The sequence below is a fragment of the Poecilia reticulata genome, chromosome 15, assembly GCF_904066995.2.
Source record: "Poecilia reticulata chromosome 15, P_reticulata-male-v2, whole genome shotgun sequence".
In the NCBI taxonomy this organism is placed as follows: Eukaryota; Metazoa; Chordata; class Actinopteri; order Cyprinodontiformes; family Poeciliidae; genus Poecilia; species Poecilia reticulata.
Window position 1 is genome coordinate 16,557,945 of NC_088844.1, and position 20,562 is coordinate 16,578,506.

General features: G+C 40.2%; 2 protein-coding genes across 10 annotated transcripts in view; both read right to left on the reverse strand.

The window, feature by feature from the left end:
• The window catches only part of marchf8 (membrane-associated ring finger (C3HC4) 8), an 87,519-nt gene extending 86,049 nt beyond the window's left edge, over positions 1–1,470 (reverse strand). For 3 of the 8 annotated variants that reach the window (XM_008429605.3, XM_008429604.3, XM_008429601.3), the window contains exon 1: positions 1,261–1,470. The gene's annotated coding sequence lies outside the window, so the exon portion shown is untranslated. The other 5 variants (XM_017309068.2, XM_081616261.1, XM_008429603.3 and 2 more) reach the window with 4 other exon arrangements.
• A 4,890-nt stretch (positions 1,471–6,360) lies between these two features.
• Positions 6,361–20,542, reverse strand: zfand4 (zinc finger, AN1-type domain 4). Of its 2 annotated transcripts, XM_008429608.3 has the most exons (10): positions 20,097–20,539; positions 17,335–17,640; positions 16,052–16,127; positions 15,466–15,533; positions 15,171–15,357; positions 14,507–14,648; positions 12,823–14,028; positions 12,305–12,359; positions 9,983–10,100; positions 6,361–7,423 (listed from the first exon to the last, which is right to left on the reverse strand). In XM_008429608.3, the coding sequence occupies exons 2-10, from the start codon at positions 17,516–17,518 to the stop codon at positions 7,288–7,290; spliced, it is 2,172 nt and encodes a 723-aa protein (XP_008427830.1). In that variant the 5' UTR covers positions 17,519–17,640; positions 20,097–20,539; the 3' UTR covers positions 6,361–7,287. The 2 variants fall into 2 exon arrangements, with proteins under 2 accessions (XP_008427830.1, XP_081472824.1); XM_081616698.1 differs by lacking the exons at positions 15,466–15,533; positions 16,052–16,127 and having other exon boundaries at positions 20,097–20,542.
• Between the last annotated feature and the right edge of the window lie 20 nt (positions 20,543–20,562).

The window sequence follows — 20,562 nt, forward strand, 5'->3', positions numbered from 1 at the left end:
TGAGAGCACATAGCTTTAAAGTACAACGGCGCTTCAAAAATGCTTAATGCAACATGAATACGCAGTACAGAGACCACAAACTGTGTGAGATGAAGGGACAGGCCGACGGAAGATTATTACAGATCCACCAATCAACCAGATAAGTCAGGGATCAGAATCTGACTGTTGTTTTTTGTTGATTTGCTCAAATCAGTCAAATACTGAAAAAGAGGGCTAATTTAGTCAAATCCATCGCTTTTTTTGATCTAAATAAAATTCAAACCAAGGGGCAAATGGTTGATTTTCTGTTGGATTCGCAACTACCAGTGCATCTCTTAAGCTCATTCTGCAAACACAAGAGAGAGAGAGAACAGGAACAAGGACCAATCTTAAATTAAAGCCAGCACTTTTTCCCCATTTATGCACCACGCAGGAAAGTTAAATTGTGTCCAATTTCCTGTTATTGTGACGCTACTGGAATCAAGCAGAGGGAAAACAAAAAAAAAAAAACCTGGAATCCCAGCTCATAGTCTTTTGTTTTCAATGGCTGCATTATGTAGCAACAGTGTAGCTATGCAGGGCGCTCCTCAAGCTTTATTATGGTTCATAATGAGACAACAATGGGGTGGCGAGTGCGTCTCATTAGATATTTAACTAATTATTATTATTTTTATTAAAGGGGGGAAACAGTCCGTGTGAATAGCAAGTACACTGAGAACAACTCAGACCCACCGTGTCTCTGTAATAAATTTCCACAGAAACGCAAGCTATGACACTATTGACTCCAAACACATAAACAGCAGGCTGCTTAACAATGCCACCATAAACCACGTCAAAATCTCGATGCTCTCGAGTGATTACAGAAAAACAAGAGAGAGAGAGAGAAAAAGACGTCTTTGTGCCGCGGCTCAACCACGGCACAAAGATGAACAAACTCCGCTCGTAAATTCATTAGGGACGTTCATGCGAACTGACACAAAGAGCGACGCTGCTGCAGAGCAAGTCCTGTTAAATTGAATTTCCCTACCTTAATGACAACAGGCTGCGGAGACCGACTGTCTGTGCGCCCTTAACAAGCCGAGATGCACTCATCACGTCCCAGAACCGCGCGGACCACCGACAGACAGACGGAACGGAGCTCAGCTCAGCTCAGCTCAGCTCAGCTCAGCTGCCTCCGGGTGGATTTAATCAAGCTCAGAGGCGCAGTGGACACGCAGTCACTGGACAAAGCCTCAGTTCATATTCAAAAACACAAACACACACACACACAAAGAGACTCACCGCTGTGTTGGGCTAATGAGTGACGACGATTTGTTTATTTCATTGTCCCCGTCGAGCAGCTGTGTGAGGCGGTGCGTAACTGACTTCCGCGTTGAAGATGGAGTGGAAGAGAGACGGAGAAAACATCCGCAAAGAAATCAGCAATAGGAACATTTAAAGCACAGGCGGCGCACGAGGGCGCACAGCACCGGTGTGTGTGTATGTGTGCGTGTGTATGTTTAGGGGGGCTGGGTGGGGGGGTGGGGGGGTGAAGCTCAGGGTGACGATGAGGCAGATTAGGATGGCAAACAAGACGGATGAAGAGATAGATAAAATAAATGTACACTGGTACTAATCAGTTTTTATATCTAGAAGACATTTGTTGACCCCACTTTCTAAAACTATATAAATAAATTAAATTAAACCAAAATATGTTTTCAATTCCCTAATTTGTTTGAAAGGTATTTTATATGTTCAGGATGTTGTTGGTGGTGCATTGGGCAGAATGTGTCTCCAGCAGCAGTCAATCATGCAACAAATCTAAAGAAGCCTCTGACTAAAGACTGTTGCCACAGTAAAGTCTCATGACTTTTATGCCATTGGCATGAGCTCACAAAAAACATGTTCCCACCCAGACTCTAAAACATTGTATAGGCGTTCATTGGTCTGTTCATCTAAACTTACTTTGTAGTGAAGGAAAAAAATGCAGCTTTAATATGATTCTTTGTATTTTAAATTTAAAATGAAGATTAAATCAAATCTCCACAATGATTCCTTTCTGACACAGAAAGCGGGGCTGGGAAATGGTGGAAAAGAACAACTTCTCTGTCCCTGCTGAACAAAGGCATTCCCATAGCATGATGCTGCCACCACCATGTTTGCCATGCCACATTTTTTGGAGATTATTAATAAAACCATACATAATTTTATTTGCCTTTAAGTTTCTGTTTGTGACATGAAAAACCATAAGGAAAAAAAAAGTCGATTACTTTCTTTACGCTAACCCCTCAGCTTTACAAATTTGTTATGTATTATGACTGAGAATGAGATCAGTAGCAGGCCTAATTTACAGCCAGTCAAAATGAATTTGCTCAGAGGACAGCAGACAAAAAAAAAAAAAAAAAAGAAATCCACAAAGAGCTGTTTAATTTCAGATTGTTTGATGAACTCTGATACAGTACACTCAGTAATTCAGACCATGAATGGCCCGCTGTTTATTGTGCGACTTTTCCTCGCTCAAGTGAATCACCGCATGTCCTGCAACTCCACACCAAGAAAGCCCCCGAGCTCAGACAGCGGCATGCTGGCAGAGGCTCACGTCTCCTCTGTTGACTCAGAGCCGCGGCTCTGTCTCTGTGAAACCTGTCATTGTGTTGGGGCTTATTACTGATGCACTGGCGGCTGCGCGGTCCCTGGGGGTCGCACAACGGAGCCCCCTGTGCTCTGGCCGGACAAAGTGGGCTCCTCAGGAGTGAGTCCACGGAATTGTCATGCATGTGTCTCTGCGTCCGAGAGATACAGCAGGCTGTCACTCTCTGAAGCCACAGAGGATTAGGGCTCATGTGTTAAATGTGAGAGAGGCACGCAAGGGACGAGCAGCTGTTCCCCGTGATACTAAAGCAGCCTTTTGCGACATTCAGGCGACAGAAAAGCGGCTTCTCCGGGCGGAAACAAGCTCTTCTCACAGGCAAATGCAACAGTAACGCCCCATCCTAACCCCATAAGCTTCACAAATGTGTTAAGTATTGTGACTGAGAATGATTAAACCAGGGCGTGTGTTTATCTGGAAGGAATGGATGGTGTAAGAGCAAGAGTCTTACATGCCAAGTCCAGCAAAGGCAACAGGCCTCACCGGAGAGAATAAACAAATTAAGAGTCCACGGTGGAGAAGGACATGAGTTCATTCCAAGGGGTCACCAGGTTTGTCAGGATATAAAGGTTAAAGGTGAGGCTGGTGTGACGTTATAGGAACCCTTCTGATGTTCCACGTGTGGGTATTTCCTGCTTTCTTACCCTGCGGGTTGGTCCTGTCAGACTGGTGACGCTGACCACTTGTTTCTCACTCTAACATCCATACAGGCTCAGCACCATGTTGTTGTTTTTTGTGTTTAAATTTATAGGAGACAGAAGCAAAAGTTACAGCAGAAATAAAGGCTTCTTATTTTGTCAGATTCTTGAATAATTACTTTAGTCTGTGAAGTGTGTTGGTTTACGCCTAAAGCCCTTCTTCGTTTGTCCAACGCCAACAAAACTTCAGTGAAGAATTTTAAGGCTCTATTTGGTGTACTAGATTAGTACTTTATATACAGCACAAAAGGTATTAAAAAAAATACACTTTTTGCTGTTGCGACCACAAATTACAGAGTATTCAGAATAATAACTAGTGCTTAGAAATAAAGGTGCACCGCTTGCAGTTTTCGGGCCGATTACCAATTACTGATCTTTAACAAAGCCTGACCTGTCGATTCCGATTTCGGCAGATACCAATTTTTTTTTTTGTCTCAAATTTTGCTATACATAGCAAGAAAGTCACTGAGTTGGCAACAGACTATTGTTAGCTGCGAATGTGCAGACATGACCTGGCAGGCCAGTCCATCAGTCAAACTTCTCTCACAGGAGAGCAGAAAAGGACTGTGGGTGATTTTTAGATCTTTGCTGAGGTAAATAAGATTGGGGGATAAGATCGACTTCATGTCTAAGAATCAGCCGATCACAGATCTCCTAAAATTAAGAAAATCGGTGCTGATAAATCGGCTGGCTGATAAATTTGTGCACCCCTACCTAAAAAAATTAACCAGGTCAATTTTAGTTCAAGTACATCACGCTAAGCAATATTCTTCAACGTCAGTCGACTCATTCATCATGCTGATTAGAGCTCCTCTAATCTCACTGAGTTTATCAGCTCACATATCAGTATCTACATTCAAGCATCAATTTTCTCTACTCTACAATCTCAATATTATTTTTGCATGACAAGAATAGCTAACTTTACAAAAACCACTTTTGTAAATGTAACATCTATGGTAGTTTGAAACAACACATGAAGCAAGCAGTAAACACATGCATGTGAAAGACATTGGTCTGGTCAACTGACCAAAATACTTTTTTTTTTGACAATACATACAAAATGCTGTGTGAGTGAGAAAACTAACACCCGAGGCACAACATGCCTACTATGAAAAATAGTGGTGGCAGCATCATGCTGTGGGAATGCTTTTTTTTCCCCCCATCCGAAACAGGGAAGCTGGTCAGACTTTATGAGACATTAGATGGAGTTAAATGCAGGGCAACCCTAGAGAAAAACTTGAGATGTTTTTGCAGGACTTATTCGGTTTCTTGTCCAGTCCGGCAATATGAACATGTCAAGTTTCATTGAGGCATATTACAGGAGAATTTCAGCTGTAATTAAAGAGAAAGGTAATTTAACAAAGAGGTGGATTGAATAGATGTATGTACGTCACACTTTACAATTATCAAAGATGAAAAGGAAAATAATCTTGTTTTCTGTCATTTTAAGTAATGCATTTTTTCCCCGTTGGTCTAATTATTAAATGGGGAATCACCAACACTGCGGCTTAAGAACCCAAGCAACCATGTTTCTGTTTCCGAAAGGTAGCCACTGCACCCAGCACAGAGTGAGACGTCTTTTACTTGAAAGCCATACTTAGAAAACCGACCACCGTTTTCAGTCTGTGCAAAAATGTAGCTTTGCTGCACTTGGCAGAGCTGCAAAAGACAGGCTGGGAAAATCCCAGAGCAGATGACAGACGTTTGACTGGTCTGTTTTTTGTGCAAACCAAATCAAAAACTCAGACCAAGCTGCCATGTATCCCGATTGCTCCCCGTGACACGGGAACGAAAACAATCCTCTCATGACAGTGACGCTCCTGACATGCCTGCATATTTCCCACATGCTGCCAGCTGTGTCGGCATGATAATGTTTACCAAATCATCTTCCCCCCAACCCGAATCATACATTAGGCGGCTTCATTTGTGGAGATTGCAAATCGTAAATGAACTTCGTAGAATCCGAGTGAGTCATTTGCGCTGTTTGCGTGTTTCTCTTAAAACGCAAACATGAATTTCGATACATTCAGCATGACTGGAAAGAAACTCTCAAGAGTTGAAAATAGATTTACTTTAACCACTCAGCTGAGGTTGAATTCTTTTGAATAAGAATAAAAAAAAGTGTTGCCCTTTGACATGTTAGAGATGCATTTACTATCGAAGAGAAAACAAGCAGATCTGCACGGTCCAATTACAGTGGATCAAAGCCAGATAAGATGGAGGAGGAAAGTGGGGATAAAAACATCCGAGACGCGTCTCGGGTCAGAGTTTGTCTGATGCACAGGAACTGCGTCCAGAGAATAATAAGAGGTGCTCTCACTTTAATTTTTAATTTACATAAGGATGTTCAAAGTGGTTTCATATTCACTGACTGGTTGGATGCATGCAGTCTTCTCTTTGTATGCAGAGGGATGGGCATTCATCTGCCCTCCTGGCAATATAAATTGAAAGATGTTCTTATAAATGTAAATAAAACTTCCAAGAGTTCCACGTTATTCTACAAGAGCCGAATTTAAAGGACTCTCTCTGACTGTGTTAGGAAAAAGAAAAAAAAAAAGTCTTCCAAGTCTTAGACACTTTACTACAAGAGGCCAAAACATTTACTGGTTGACACGAGTTAGTAAGATCATAAGCTTCCCATCATTAAGCGGTGACCCGGCATCAACAGGGACGACGTCTTCTGGCTTAAATTGGCAAAGTGGGAGTTTCAGTGTTTTAACAGGTTTATTGGTGTGCTGAGCTTGTTGCTAAGAAACTAGTCAAGGGTCCAAGCCTAGAAAGGGGTCGTAACGTGGAGAGTCTGGCCAACACCGAGCGGAAACCATTTCTCATCCTGGCTGTTAATGGAAAACATGTGAAGATGAGAAGTGACACGGGGTGGAAGAAATTCAGAGTGCCGTAATGAGGAACAAAAACGGCGATTCTTAAGAGCGCTTCAAGGAAATCAAAAGAATTTATACAACTTTCCGTCAGCGGAGGAAATCAGCATTTCCTTTACCATAAACCATGTTTGATGTTTAAGTATAGAAGGTTGTAGAAACTAAGGACCAGAAATTTAAATGGAAGGAAACTTTATTAGATCAAACCCCTGTGGATACTTAACCAGCATTTAGCTTTTTTTTTTTTTTTTTGCAACAGCAAAGCAATTAAAAAAAAACAAAAAAAACTTTTTTTTAATGGAGGCCACCTTACTGTAGACACAAAGACCATAACCTACCCCATTCTACTACAGCTTAATCAATAAGTGGACACATTACTGACATTCACACTTACATACATTGCATACTTACCATTTCAAAAACAGCCTTTATTTAAATAAGTAGGATTAATTAATAAATATTAGAGTATTTTATCAATAAGTGGGTGGACTGTTTTTTTTTCCTCAAAAGAAAAATATATATATAAATGATGCATTTATGTGCCCAGTTAAGAAAAGACATTTAGATGTACAGAATATAAAAATCTGGATAACAACACTTCAAGAGACAAGCACAGAAATGTACGCAGCTTTCCCCACTAAGAAGTAAAGTTAGATGTAGAAATATAGTTCTAAAGTGCATCTGTTTTAAGACTTGTCAAAGGAAGTCAACAGCGGTCCTATCGGGAAATAAAATAATAAAGTAACAAAACGTGCAGCAGATATAGAGGAAAACCTACCTACATACATGCAAAGTTTATTTTAAAGACAAAAAGGAATAAACTAAGTAAGAAATACAAAAGACATATTTTCACATTGTCAAGAGGTGATAATTAGTTCTGTGCCATTTCAGTCCACTCTTGAGTGTTCCACACTTGATTATACAGAGTATTTATTAAAATTTTAAGTAACCTTGGCAGAGTAAAACAAAGTAAAAACAAAAAAAGCACACAGTGGTGTAAGTGTTTCTTTAAAATGCATTTGCAGTACATTTTCTCCCTCTCGTTTTGTCAGAGTTGTCCTCCTCCTGTTTGTCCCCTGTAACTGGTGGCGGGCTCTGCAGTTTAGATCTTGGGCAGCTTGGGAGCACTGATAAGAGGGTTGGTCTCTTGCAGAAACCGTCGACCTGCAGTCTTGTAGTCATAAGAGCAGTCATGTGTCTCGGCGTAACGGTGAGTGGCACAGAAATTGTTTCCACACCTAGAAGAATGAAGACATTACAATGAGTATGCAAAAAAAAATTGCCTTTAACTTTCGTTTTCTTGTCGTTTCTTCTCAATTTAATGTACTTTTTTTTTGCAAGGTAGACCTTTACACAAAGACTTTAAATATTGAAAGTATGAAACTTCAGGCTTTCAGTAGTAGTAAAAAAAAAAAAAAAAAACTAGCATAACACGAAGTACTTTCACCTGGATACATTTTCTGGTGGACTATTGTAAAAAAAAAAAAAAAAAAAAAAAAAAAAAAAAAAATTATAATCAGCTGATTTCCGTGAAAAAGTGTATGATCGGTGATCGCCGATCATGGTCTCTTGTCGCCGATCACACAAACCGATCACCTGCATCTCATTTCGCAGCCTGCCTATGCAGCTGGTCTCCTCTTTCCTTCACTCTGCGCAAACGCGCAACAACAAATCCTAAGCCATGTGGAACTAACGCACTGAGTGAATGGGGAAGTTTGCGTGTTGCGACAGAAAATTGAGTCAAAATGAATCAACACGACGAATCTAATATGGCATAAAAACAATGCCATACTTGACAGAGTTTGGCTACATCGAGGCTCACTGCAGTAAAAAAGACAGCAGGTAAAGCAGCGCACAGCTACATACACTCACCCGGATTAGCATGACGGTCAGAAAGCTAAACAAATAACCCGCAAAATTATTTAAGTCTTCGAGCTGCGAAGTAAGACGCTGGTTCTGTTGTCGCTGTTGAACCGCTGCTCCGCGCTACAGGTAGTAATATTTCACAGACGGAGCGCCGCTTCTGCTCCACCTGGTAGTGACTCTCACACCGAACCTCTGCTTAAAGCTGCAGCGCATAACTTAAAAAAATACATTTTACATATGTATTAAAACTTTCCCTGTCCTAACATGAGACAGATAATCTCTAAAAAAAATAATCGATCTCCTCCCTGCTCTGTATAATTATTCCGCTCAGTCAGAAACAGCCACTCAGAACTAGCAGTAACCAGCTAGCCACCATGCTATCAGGAAGTTTTCATTCAGTAAGTCTGGATTGTTTATTGTAATGGATCCTGTATTTGCCTTTGAATGATAAGTTTTATACTTGAATTTCTTTGGCAATGTTGAGAGGTTTTATTTTGACTTTTTGCATTATTTAGCCTCTTCAGAGCCTTTAAGTGGCTCTGTTTAAGTATCCTTGTTGAGGATGACATGTTTTCAGTCTGCTAAAGATAGTATTACCAATTGCGCAGTACAATTTGCGCAATGCCTGTTTTGTTTTTTTTCTTGGAAAAAGTTATTAAAAAGTTTTTGTCTAAATTAAGATTAATTCATGGTTCTTTTTTCCACATAATGTAACTGGTAGTGCTTATGATAAAAAAAATAATTATGTGATCGGCCCTCATGGGTGATTGGAATTGGAATCGGCAGGAAAAAACCTGATCGGCACATTTCTAATATATATATATATATATATATGTGTGTGTGTGTGTGTGTGTGTGGGAACTTTAGTTCACCTTAAGGGTTTAAGCCAGATCAGCCATGGTAATTGCAGCCATTTGTGTTTTCTTTCTGTAGAAATGTCTGTCGATGTCCCCAGATCTCATTAAACTAATAGTTCCTCTTTCCAAACAATCCTGCATGTTTAGCCAACGTAATTAGTTTATTTTTCCTCTGTTTGAGCCAAATGGCACAGTGATGAAGGTCTTCTGAACGTCAGTCAGCAGTCTTCACCCCGACTGTGAAGCCAGACTGACTCAGAGTGAGAGACTGTTTAAAGGCTCAGCAAACCTTTGCAGATGTTTGAGTTAATTGGTTGATTAGTTTGTGACACCATGAGTTTCCAATAATTTACTTTTTTCCACCAATTACTTAGAATTTCTTGTTTTCATTATCTTTAAGCCGTAGTCATCAAAATTACATGCAACAGGCCTGGAACATGTCACTCTGTGTGATGATTCTAGAAAATATGAGTTTCACTTTCTGAGATGACTGGTAAGAAATACTGTGCTTTTCTGCAACATAATATTTTTTAAATGTACATCACTTTATAAAAACAAATTTATTCAGACGTTTCTAAAACTGCTTCTGACCTGGGTGGGTTTTTTTTTTTTTTTTCTTTCTTGTGTGTGTGTGTGTTTAATTTCCGTCATGGAAATGAATATAACCATTGTGGGCAAAAAGCTGAAACATAACCACAATCCAATATTTGTTTCAATATTTTATTTCAGGTTTTTAAATCAAATTCCACTGCTGCTCATTTAAATAGACGCTATTCAGCCTTTTTACAAATGAGAATAAGCACCAAGACTTTCTGAACACAACTTGGTGCACGATGTTTGCAAGTTGTTGAAGCAAAAGGTAAGATATATGAATTGATACTATGAAATGACAAAACCAATAACTTTTAAAATAAAACGCCCATTTTCCTTCGACATGGCAGCAAATCGAAGGGATCAAGGGAAGGACAGCTTTGTACAAAAGGGTTTGCCTCAAGGACAGGGGTAAAAGAAAGAGACTTGCAGTCAGGCGGCAAGTGTTTAAATCGAAAACAGAAATGAATCTGGGGTATTTACCTGCATTCGTAACTGGTGGCTAGTCCAGTTTTTTTGCCGCAAAGGAAGCAGTGCTTTGAGCTCTTTTTCTTGGAGCCAGTGGGGACCTTGACTGGAGGTAGGTGGTACGTTGGAGTGCCTGAGGGCAAAGTTAGCATGTTAGCTGCACGTCAGAGTAAAATGAACCACCTCAAAAAACGAAATGTGATAAAGTCTCGGCCGTGCGGTCTTTCTATAAATTACTTCATGTAAAGTTTACAATCATGCACAGTCTGAAATGATGGCTTTAGACCAGCTTAACCGCATTTGTTAAAGCACCGTGATTCAACTAGTAGGAGCCAATTCAATTTTAGAGCGATTTTTAAACACATGCTGATCAACATAATATTTTAAGTGCTTCTTTGTTGAGGAAAACATATTTGCAAAATTTTTTTGGCTTTAATTTGCACGATCAAAAATCACTCCGACTTTAAAAGAGCACCTACTAGATCTGTCGCAGTAAAATGATGCAAAATAGTGACTGATAAAAACAACAATATGCATATCTGTCTCTTCAGAGCTTTCAGGCATCGTGAGAAATTAAAGCAGCAGTTTCCTTCAGCTGTAAACAGGAAGAATAGATGTTGACAACACAAACTAAAAACTGATAACTGCAGTACATTCATCTCAGTGCATTCAGGTAAAATTCTCTCATTACAGATTGCTTTTTTTGATTATTTATTCCCTTGTCTTTCAGTGCAAGCTAAATATCTACTCAATATCAAACCGCAAAAATCTTAAAACACATTTCAACAAAATAAATTACTTCATTACAGCGGACCATTTCTGTTTAAAGTTTGTATTTTTATGTCAAGTGCTAGAATTTCAGTTTCAGTCCGTTTTAGGCCAAACTTTAAATAAAGCTTGCATTGTAATGCATTAGTTGCAAGTTAAACTAGATTTAGACATGTTCTTAAACATTTCAATAATATCTTTGTCTCAGTTTGGAAACATAAAAATGCACTTAAAAATGCACACAAACCAAAGAAACCCGACAGACTAAAGTAAATTTAAAAAAAAGAGAATTTACCAGAAAAAATATTTGCGGAAGCTGAGGGGGATTCTGGTAAATACAAATAAAACTGGAAACGCTTCCATCAAAGAAAGCACAGTAAGGTTGCGGGCGAGCCAGATGGAGGGCAGCTGGCTGCGGATGGGATTTTTATTTTTCTGGATTTTCACCTGTTCGTCATATTGCTTCTGCAACCACACTTCTTTGAACAAGTGCGGCACCAAAGGTTAGGTTTCATACTTTGCTTTTCAGCAGACTCAATTCTATTATTCAGTCCGAGGTTCCTTCTATGTACGCAGAGAAACTGCCAGGGCCACCAGCTCACCAATCTCTTCCACAGTGGAGAAGACTCAAACTTAGATATAAATATGCACATTTGTTTAAATGCGAGTTTAAATGAAGTCAAGCAGAACAAAAGTTGTGAAAAACCCTTTAAAGAGGGAACCATGTGTTCATTCAGGCTCCTCCAACAGAACTGTAGTTTAGCAGCCTGCTTCGCATCTGACTTTTTCCCAGGAATGAAAATGAGCATTCTGCTACAGGAAGTCAATTTGTACCTGCCTTGAAGGCATTTCATCAAACTGTTAAAACAGTGAACTGATCCTTAGCTGCCTTGAGCTGACAGCATGAAGGCTGAATGCGATACAGAAAAGATGCACCGTTTTATGCCGAGCTTTCAATCATCTGTCGTGGAACGTGCAGTTTCACAGCAGCGTTTTGGAAATCTCACAGCTAAGGTTAAGTGCCTTTTGTAGAAGACACAAGGGGACTGATTTTAAGAGTTCACAGAACTGCATTTAATTCATGATCAATTGCAGATTATTCTATCTTAGATTAGGAAACGCTCCTCAACAGACATTGGAAAATAGTGAACGCACCATACAGGATTGAATGTTTCCTCTGCTTCCAATTAAATAATGTTCAGCTGCAAACAGGATGAAGGCCAGAAAAATATATTTTATAAAGTCTACCGTTGTTCTTAGAGAAATAAGACCCAACCTAAATCAGTGCTGCAACAAAAATGGTTAATTCTATTTGGCCATAGAACTCAGACTGGAGCATCTGCACACAAGTCCTAAAACGTGAATGTAAAATTAAGGAAATCACGCACAAAATCAGAGTAACAATTCAGAGTTAAAAAGAGAAGAAATCTATTATTTTAATTAAAATATGGCAGGATTAAAAACACGGAAAAGATATGGACTTAGCAACAAACTGTTTTTTTCTGGGAGTCTCCAAGAGCTAAGTGGTTGCTCGCACATTTTTCCACAAGTGAAGGAAATCTACCTTACCTAATGTCCCAAATGAACTCATGACTCCTCCAGCTGATGCAAGACAGTTACTGGTCTGAAAACAAAGCAACAAGGACAAAATATGCACAAGTTAAAAATATACACAAATAGACAATTTAACATTTTTGTGATTTGATCGGTTCTATTAGTCATTTATCTCATGCTGTATGATATTAGCAAAACATTCAATTAGGATTACATTACTGAATATTGTTATATTGATTGAAAATAACCAACACTTCATTTAGTCTTTTTTCCTCCCTTTTGTCATGATTTTTAGCATGTAGATGAATCTAACTGGATACAAAGTGAGATGTGTTGTTGACTGTGATTTACAATATTCTACTAAATACTACCCCGAGCAGCCCTTTGAGATTTTGACTTTGAGGCATTTTATCCAAATGTTACCACTTACACCATAAAAAAGGCAAATACACAAAGTTAAGAGAACAGCTAAAACACATCGTCTTGTAAAATAAACTAAAGTTGCACGGCTACTGATGACTGTGTGCGCTCACCCTATAAGAAGCTGCAGCTCGGCGCAGTGGCGACATTGGTCTAAAGAGGTCTTCCTGAAGAAACTTGTTGGTGGGGATGGATGGCAGCCTGGAGCCAAGGCCGTTCTGTCCTGAGGCAGTGGCTGCAGGAGGCAAGGTCAGTGCAAAGCCCAGACTCTCTGCAAGGCCGTCTCTGCTGCTGCTGTCTGGAGCCCTGGTGGAGAGCGACGCAAAGAGCTCCGAGTTGTTCAGAGACCCTAGTGGCTCCTTACAGGCTTGGTTTACCATCTTAGTGATGCCTCTCACTTCCCTCTTAGAAATGAGCTCTGGTCGTTTGCCAGGTGACTCTACTTTAACGCCGCGAATGCGTGCTGGATGAGCTGCTAGGGAGGCTGGAGGATGAGGGGACGTGCTGCCCGACTTCGGCGAGGATTGTGCTTGTAGGTTGGACTGTATGCAAAGTGTTGAGTCAAAAGGCTGAGAGAGGAGTCTGGTTGCTGAAGGCGAGGGGGAGGCAGGTAACGGAGAGGGGGGGCTGATATGTACCGACGTGCCAAACTGGGTTCCATCAGCTCTGCTGGTGAGTCCGTCGCTTGTGCCAAGAGTCCAGGGGCAGAGAGTCGAGGTGGAGTGCGGCAGCTGGTGCTGAGCCCCCACGTCAATGGTCTGGTGACCTCCCTCATGCTGAATGGACATATCCAAGCTCAGAGGGTCAGAGAGTTCTCCGAACGACGCCCCGGGCTGTGCTGGTACCACAAGTCCAACCGGCTCCTCCAGTATACTCAGCCCGACTGCCTCCACTGACGGCTCAACGGGGTCAAAAGGGGATTCGCTAGCCCCTCTAGTGCAGAGTGGTGGGAGCTGAGGGTAAATGCAGTCTTTCATCAATCTGCTGCCAATATCCATTCGAGACACTTTCGGAGGAGGGCGGATTTTTGCAAACGGCGGGCACGCCTCCCAGGGTTCCTCCTCCTGAAGCATGTAACATGAAGACGAAGAAAAAGAAGGAGGAGAGCGTCTGTGGACGGTGACGTGGGCAGAGGTTGCAGCAGCAGGGGGAGGAGAGGGGTCAGCAATTGGAGGCAGTGGGGCATTCGTCTGCCAAGGCTGGTTGATCTGTGGGAGGGAGCGAAAAAGGCGATGAAGGTGTTGTGTGCTGGGAGGTCCAAGAGAGCTGGGGCCAGGATGTGGCTCAGCAGGCGCCAGCGGCGTTACTTTAGCAGACTTCTGGAAGAAGACAGAGAAAGACGGGTTTCCAAATGTTAGCAGATGATCGTTAAACGTCAATGCGTTACACAGTTTGACATCCTGCACTACATGGAAATGCTACCGAAGCTAAATTTCTCTGTGAGGCTCTATGCTTCCATCATGTCAGCAGGTGATTTCTATCGCTGCTTAGTTACAGCAAAACGTAAAGCGGTAACAATGTTGCAAATAATTCAGTTCCCTTCTCAAAAAAAAAAAATAAAAAAAAATAAATAAATCGACAGATAATGAACAAAGTTTACATCAGTAAACCTCAAATGTCCGAAGCACCATCAAATATGAAGTCACAGCAGAACTTTTATATTTGAAGTTCTCTTGATTAATCTGCTTACTGTAATATTTTACAATCAGAGATATATACAAAGAATGACGTTTCCACACCTAAAAAAAAATGTATTAGAGAAAAAAAAAATATTAACATTTAGATAGGTTTTCTGACCTTTTTATTAAGGTTCATGTCCTCCATCTTGGCTTTAAGCAGCTTCATTTTGGTCATGGTGATTGAGTTCTCCAGGCAATGCTGTGCAGCTGCTGAACTTTCTCCATCCTCCTCAGCATACACATTGTACACTGAGCCACCACTGAAACACATGGCAAGCAAAAAGCACTTCCAGTAAATTATCTAATAATATCAAACTAAAAACACCTATTTATTTTTCTCTTGTTTAAGCATGTGGTTACTGCAATGGCCCTATTTTGGCTCTAGGTGTGGCATCTTTACCGTAGAAGATCTCTGGGTGTCTCGTGGCAGGGTCCTGGAATTTAATTAAAAGTAACATTTTGCATATAGCTGAGACACATTCATATGCAAAGGTGTGCGAAGATCCCTGATGTAGTGATGAACTGCCATTTCTATAAAACCAATGTTCTCCTATCTTTTTCCAAGACGTTAGGTGCAGTCATTTTATTTATTTTTGATAATGCAGAGTTTCATTTATGTTTAACCAAGTCAGCAGCAAAAGAAGTCAAAAATCCAATGACGTTCCGACAGTACAGAAGCTTTATAACTGTAATCAGTATTGGGTTTCAGTCAACTATTTAATGAGCATCCACCCAAATAGCATTTGGATTAATTCAAATGGCACTAAAACAATAAAACCAACCTTAGAGACTCGGAGAGGGGAGTCAGGGTCCCGTCTCCCCTGTCAACCACTCGGAAGAAGCTCAGTTGGTCGCCCTCGCGATACACAACAAAGGTGACCTGCTTATTTGTTTGGTTCTTGTCCCAACCGTCCTCCTTTGTGCTCTCCATCAGATCAGCCACTTCCTTGATAGGATCCTCCAAGGTTACTGACAAAAGAAGCAAGAGGAGAAGGATTCTGTGATTAAAAATAGGAACATGTCTACTCAATACAAGTCATTTATCAAATAGTTAAGATTTCTTTTTAAATGCCATACCCCTCCTGGTGTTAATTGGGCCTCCCCTCATGGCCAAAACAAGCTTCAATGTGCAGCCCTCTGCAATTCTGCAACAGTAGATGCCAGATTTAATATGCCTACAAAAACAATTCCACACATTCGCGCCAAACGCTCTGACTCAAAGCAGAAATTCCAAGAGGCGGGATAAGATCTGGAGGAACCTAGGTGGGAATTTTACAGGGGAAGATGCTCTATTCCACTCCTGCAAACCTACATGCGTGCTGCAGTGTGATAAAGGAACTTGGTAAGATTCCACAACAGGCTGTTCATGTGGAAAATTAAGTGGCACGCATAACAATACAATCAGCTGCACCCAGCAGAGAACTGAAGGTTGCATGCTGCAAAATGATCAAAGTGGAAGAGCAAGTTCTCCAAATGTCCTCATACGGGCTGCTCTACAGCTCTGGGTTATTTATGTGTGAAACTATAAAGATTTACACTCCACCCATAACAGCACAAAAGCTTTAAAAAAAACAAAAACATCTGGCAAATGACTAGCTGTACAGAGATTAGGAAGTTTTGGCACAGGTGTCAGGGCTCCAAATGACAGGAAATGTTGATTTACCCATAATCATGTAGACAATGATCATCATCCAGCTCAACATTGTTCCAGATAAGATGCTGCTGTGCAACAGGGATACCTTTATACAGTCAGAGAGAGGGGAGGAGAGAGAACAACCAAAGTTCACAAGGATTGGTTCATGTTTCATTTGCTAGTTTGACTAATGGAGGAAGGCCTTCAGAAATGATGACACACGACTCATGCCTGCCCTCTAAAGACAAAATATGGCATCTGCTGAAAAAGCCAACATGAAAACAGAAATGATCCCCTACCATAATCATTCACAGTTATGTAATTTAAAAATAATACAACATATCTGTAAAATGTAAGCTTTTAAATAAATCAGGGTGGCTGGGCACACTTAAAAACTAAAAACGTAATAATTATCTGGGAGTTCACAGAACACACAGCTTGAACTGAGATCGAGTGTGTGCACGATCGGGAAGCCCACTGAGTGGGTGAACTCCCAACTCCATGCTGGGGGTAAGACTCAGTCTCAGGGAGCGAACAGTGGTTGCTTCATTGCTGAGTGGCGTGCGCTGTGAGAGACATCTTAAAGCTCTCACACACAGAGAACTTTGTACTTTTTCTTTACTAAAACTGAAAACAGTTGGGAGGAGTCAAGAAAGAAGGCGATGCACTACAACAACCTGTACAGGTCAAAAATAATCAGCACACGAATTCAATAGATTTCTAAAACAGCCTAAACAGACCAAACAAATTGAATTTAGATATTTAATTAAAATACTTTTAATGTTGCAATTTCCTTTTTATTCAATAAAAGAACCCCCTGCTTTTTTATACAACTGTGAGGCAAACATTTATGAGTTGAGACAATTGTTGAGACATGTGAGCCATAATGACAGTACCTACTGGTACATTGGTGGACCACAGTGTGCTCACACAACTTGCAGCGAATTAAAATACAAAACTTGTTCAAACTTGAGAAAGTGCAAGTATAAGAGAAGCAAATTTACAACACATGGAAGGGGAAAAAAGGTACCTCAGACTACTTTTGAAAAGTTGAAACCTGACTTTATCTCCAGCCAATAAATTGTCAAACCACAAATTACATTTCAGATGAAACTGAAGAACCATTTCACATAACTGACCCAATTTAACATCGCAAAAAACAACAAGGAAAACAAGAAAAATATATATCCAGTAGAACACTCGTGTTCTTTTCATTATTTGAGTTTTGAAGTAGATGATCCAAGAACTATAATTTATACTTGCAGGAATAAAATAACACATTTTCTGAAAAGCAGACTGAGTGAGCTTTGTACCTTCCAGCCTCTGGATCTTCGCTTTGACTGAAACGACAGCTTCAAAGGGCAAGACGCGCAGCTCAAAACAAGTTCCCGTCAGGGTTTCTATGAAAAGCTCCATAGTGTCATAGAAGGGAAGCTTATACTGAAAAGCTCCCACGCTGTCGTCATTAAAGAAGGGGGGCTCCTTCCTGTTGGTCATCGTGGGAGAAAGGCAGACGCACTTCAGAGGGTTGATGGAGCGGTCAGGCTAACCCACGGTGACGGAGAGGGGGTCTGCTCACTCCACTCGTTACAGACGCGCATCATGAAGGACGACTTCAGCTGCGAGTAGAGGCAACAAACAAACATCTGTCACAGTGTGCAGGGAGGCCCATGATTTTATTCAGTGCGAGTGTAAAAAAAAAGGTTCTAAATTAACCTGGTAGAAAGCGACGCACCAATTAGTCAATAATTAAAGAAAAAAAAAAAAAAAGGGAGCCAATTTTCCTGTGATATTTTACCAATGGTGCAACAGAGAATGTCCACTTCTTTTAGTCTGAAGACAAACACTGATTGACACATTTCAGTGTCAAGATATTATACTGATATAATCCAAGTGAGATCTGGTGTCACTTGGCTTTTGTAACCACTCAGGGTACTTGCAGCATATTTGCGGTTTTTTTCCTGTCAAATGGGAAAAGTCATTTTTAATTTAACACTTAAAATTTAAGAAGTTTATCCACCTACGCTTGTGTATGCTAAAGAATGTGTCATTCACTTAGAAATCAATACAACAGATTTTAAGGGGAGCCGTAAACCTGCTCGAAGCCTGTGCATCTCTGTACCTAAGCTCATTCAGCTGAGGTTTTCTCGATTCATTTATAGTTTAGGTCCTTCATCTAATGCTTAAACACTTACTAAAGGATATGCAATTAAGTTAAAAAAAAAAAAAAAAAAAGAATCACTCTTAAGAGTCATTTGTAGGATAGAGAAATTTTAACTGTTGTTCAACTCTGGATGCAAATTTCTCATTAAACCTTCAGCAAAGTATTAATGTCTTTGGCCAAAATTCAAGAAGATCAGGTGTGCTACATAAGCTCGCTGGTGGCATTACGTGTCCGATGGCTCACCTAACGCTCTAACAGATTATCGTGTGTCTCTTGAATTAAACAATGTACTACATGATATAAACTGTAAGGACAGTAGACCAGAACACCCACACGTTCCATTTAGTTTGAGTCAAACAAAATGTTAACATTTGAAATTAGACATACACATGCTCAACTCATTTGACGGCAAAAGGATGATTACATTTTTAAATAAAGTACATTATCTTGGTCCAATATGTCTTGCAAAATAACTGTCTAGATGCCATAAACCTAAAAGTAGAGAGCTACCAATTAATGGCACCAATTAATGACAGATAAGTGATAAATACTGGAAAAATAAATACATAACCATCCCTCATTCCTTATTAAACATCAAAACTTTTCAAATGTGTGCTATTTAGCATCTATTCATTGGTTCAAAGTCCCAATGGCGCGATATGGCAGCCTTGCTTCTGTCAGACTGCATCAGGGCAGCTGTGGCTACAATCCAGTAGCTTATATCATCAGTGTCTGAATGTGTGTGTGAATAAGAATGACCAATTTCATTGTACAGCACCTTTGAAAACCCTATGAGGGTTGAAAAGCACTATACAAGTTTGATGTCAATTTCATTCAGTATTTGCTCATTAAAACTGCATAGTGTATTGAATCACAACTGTCATAATATCAGTATCAAGGTGTTGCTTGGAAGCCATATTTAGTAGGCTGTTATACATCATGTACCATGCATTTAAATTCTGTATGTCAATGATATAGTTGGTCAGTTGTGTGGTGCTTGACTGTCCTTATTGTCCACGTCTTGTCTAGATTTTGGTGACAAGATCTAGACATGAGAGTGTCTAAAAAGTGCTAAAACTCTTAGTGAGAATATCACAGTACTGGAAAGAAATGCGTACCTAAATGAGTGGCAAAGGAAAAAGGGGTTAATTTCAACTGATAGTAATATTAAGCAATAATACTGAAATACAATGTTTACCATGCCTGAGAGGTTTTGAAGTACTGTACAACATTAAGAGCAAAAAATGAACAGTTACACTTTTAAAAAGTACATAAATATAGCTTTAGAAATTTAAAACAGCAGCAGAAAGCATTACACAAAAGAAATATCATGTCCTGTAAAATACACAAAATACCTTAATTTTGGAGCCCATTTAACTTTTAAGGTAACGTGATTTAAAAACTTGTAAGAAAAAAAAATATAGAAATTTTTTTTTAAGTGATTAGAACACATTCTTCTGATAGAGAAACAAATGAAACCAAACACTGTAGAATAACTTTCTGCTAGATTGTCTCTGTGGAGGGACGAGGCCTCAGACATGTCACGGTCGCTGTTGAGCTGAAACAGGCCCACTGTCTAAAGAACAACGTTGGTCAACTTACAAATAACTACATCCGTTATTTGCTAAGGCGGCATTTACCGACGATACAACGAAAATACAGGGCTTGGCCGCAGCGCAAAAAGCCGAAGCCACAGGCTAGGTGGGAGGAGGACATAAAAATGTTGCTAGCAGTAAAAAAAAAAAAAAAAAAAAAAAATGGAGATGAATGGAGTTCAAACCGTGTCATTGTCATTTCAGAACTCGGCGTCAATAGAAACATTTCACCGGGGCATTTTTTAAACGTGCAGTCTTTCACTTGGTTACTTTTAACCCTGAATTTAAGTTAACATTATTATTCAATCCCACTTACCAGTAAGTCCCATCTAGCCGTCGATGCTACAGGCGTTAGCTTCCGTTGCCATGTTAGCCAACAACTCAAACAATGGCTTCCCTTCACGGGCAGCTGCTAGGCTACATTCAACACTGGCTTCGACTCAGTCCGTCTGCTGTAGCCGTTTAGCGCGAAACTGCCTTTAGAACTGAGCAACATCACGTATGACCGCAAAACCTAATCACAAAACGGAGCAAAATATACTAATCGGTGAGCGTCTCCGTTGTGTGCTGGTTGGCGACATCTTTTACCTGTCAAAGGGGGCTGAACAACACCTACATGACTCACAAATGATTGATTATGAAACGAACCAATAGAACGAGGCAAAGTGGGCGGGACATCAGGGCATTCTCAGTTTGTTTTTATTATTGGGATGTTGATGAACACGGTGATAAAACGTATTTAAATAATAACCTCTGGCACTTTGGCAAATGATCTATCACAA

Coding starts and splice junctions, on each gene's coding strand:
- zfand4 (XM_008429608.3), bottom strand. CDS start 17,518: ATGACCAACAGGAAGGAGCCCCCCTTCTTTAATGACGACAGCGTGGGA. Junction 16,128..17,334: donor GAAGATCCAGAGGCTGGAAG/GTACAAAGCTCA, acceptor GACTGTATAAAG/GTATCCCTGTTGCACAGCAG. Junction 12,360..12,822: donor GAGCTGCAGCTTCTTATAGG/GTGAGCGCACAC, acceptor CTTTGTTTTCAG/ACCAGTAACTGTCTTGCATC.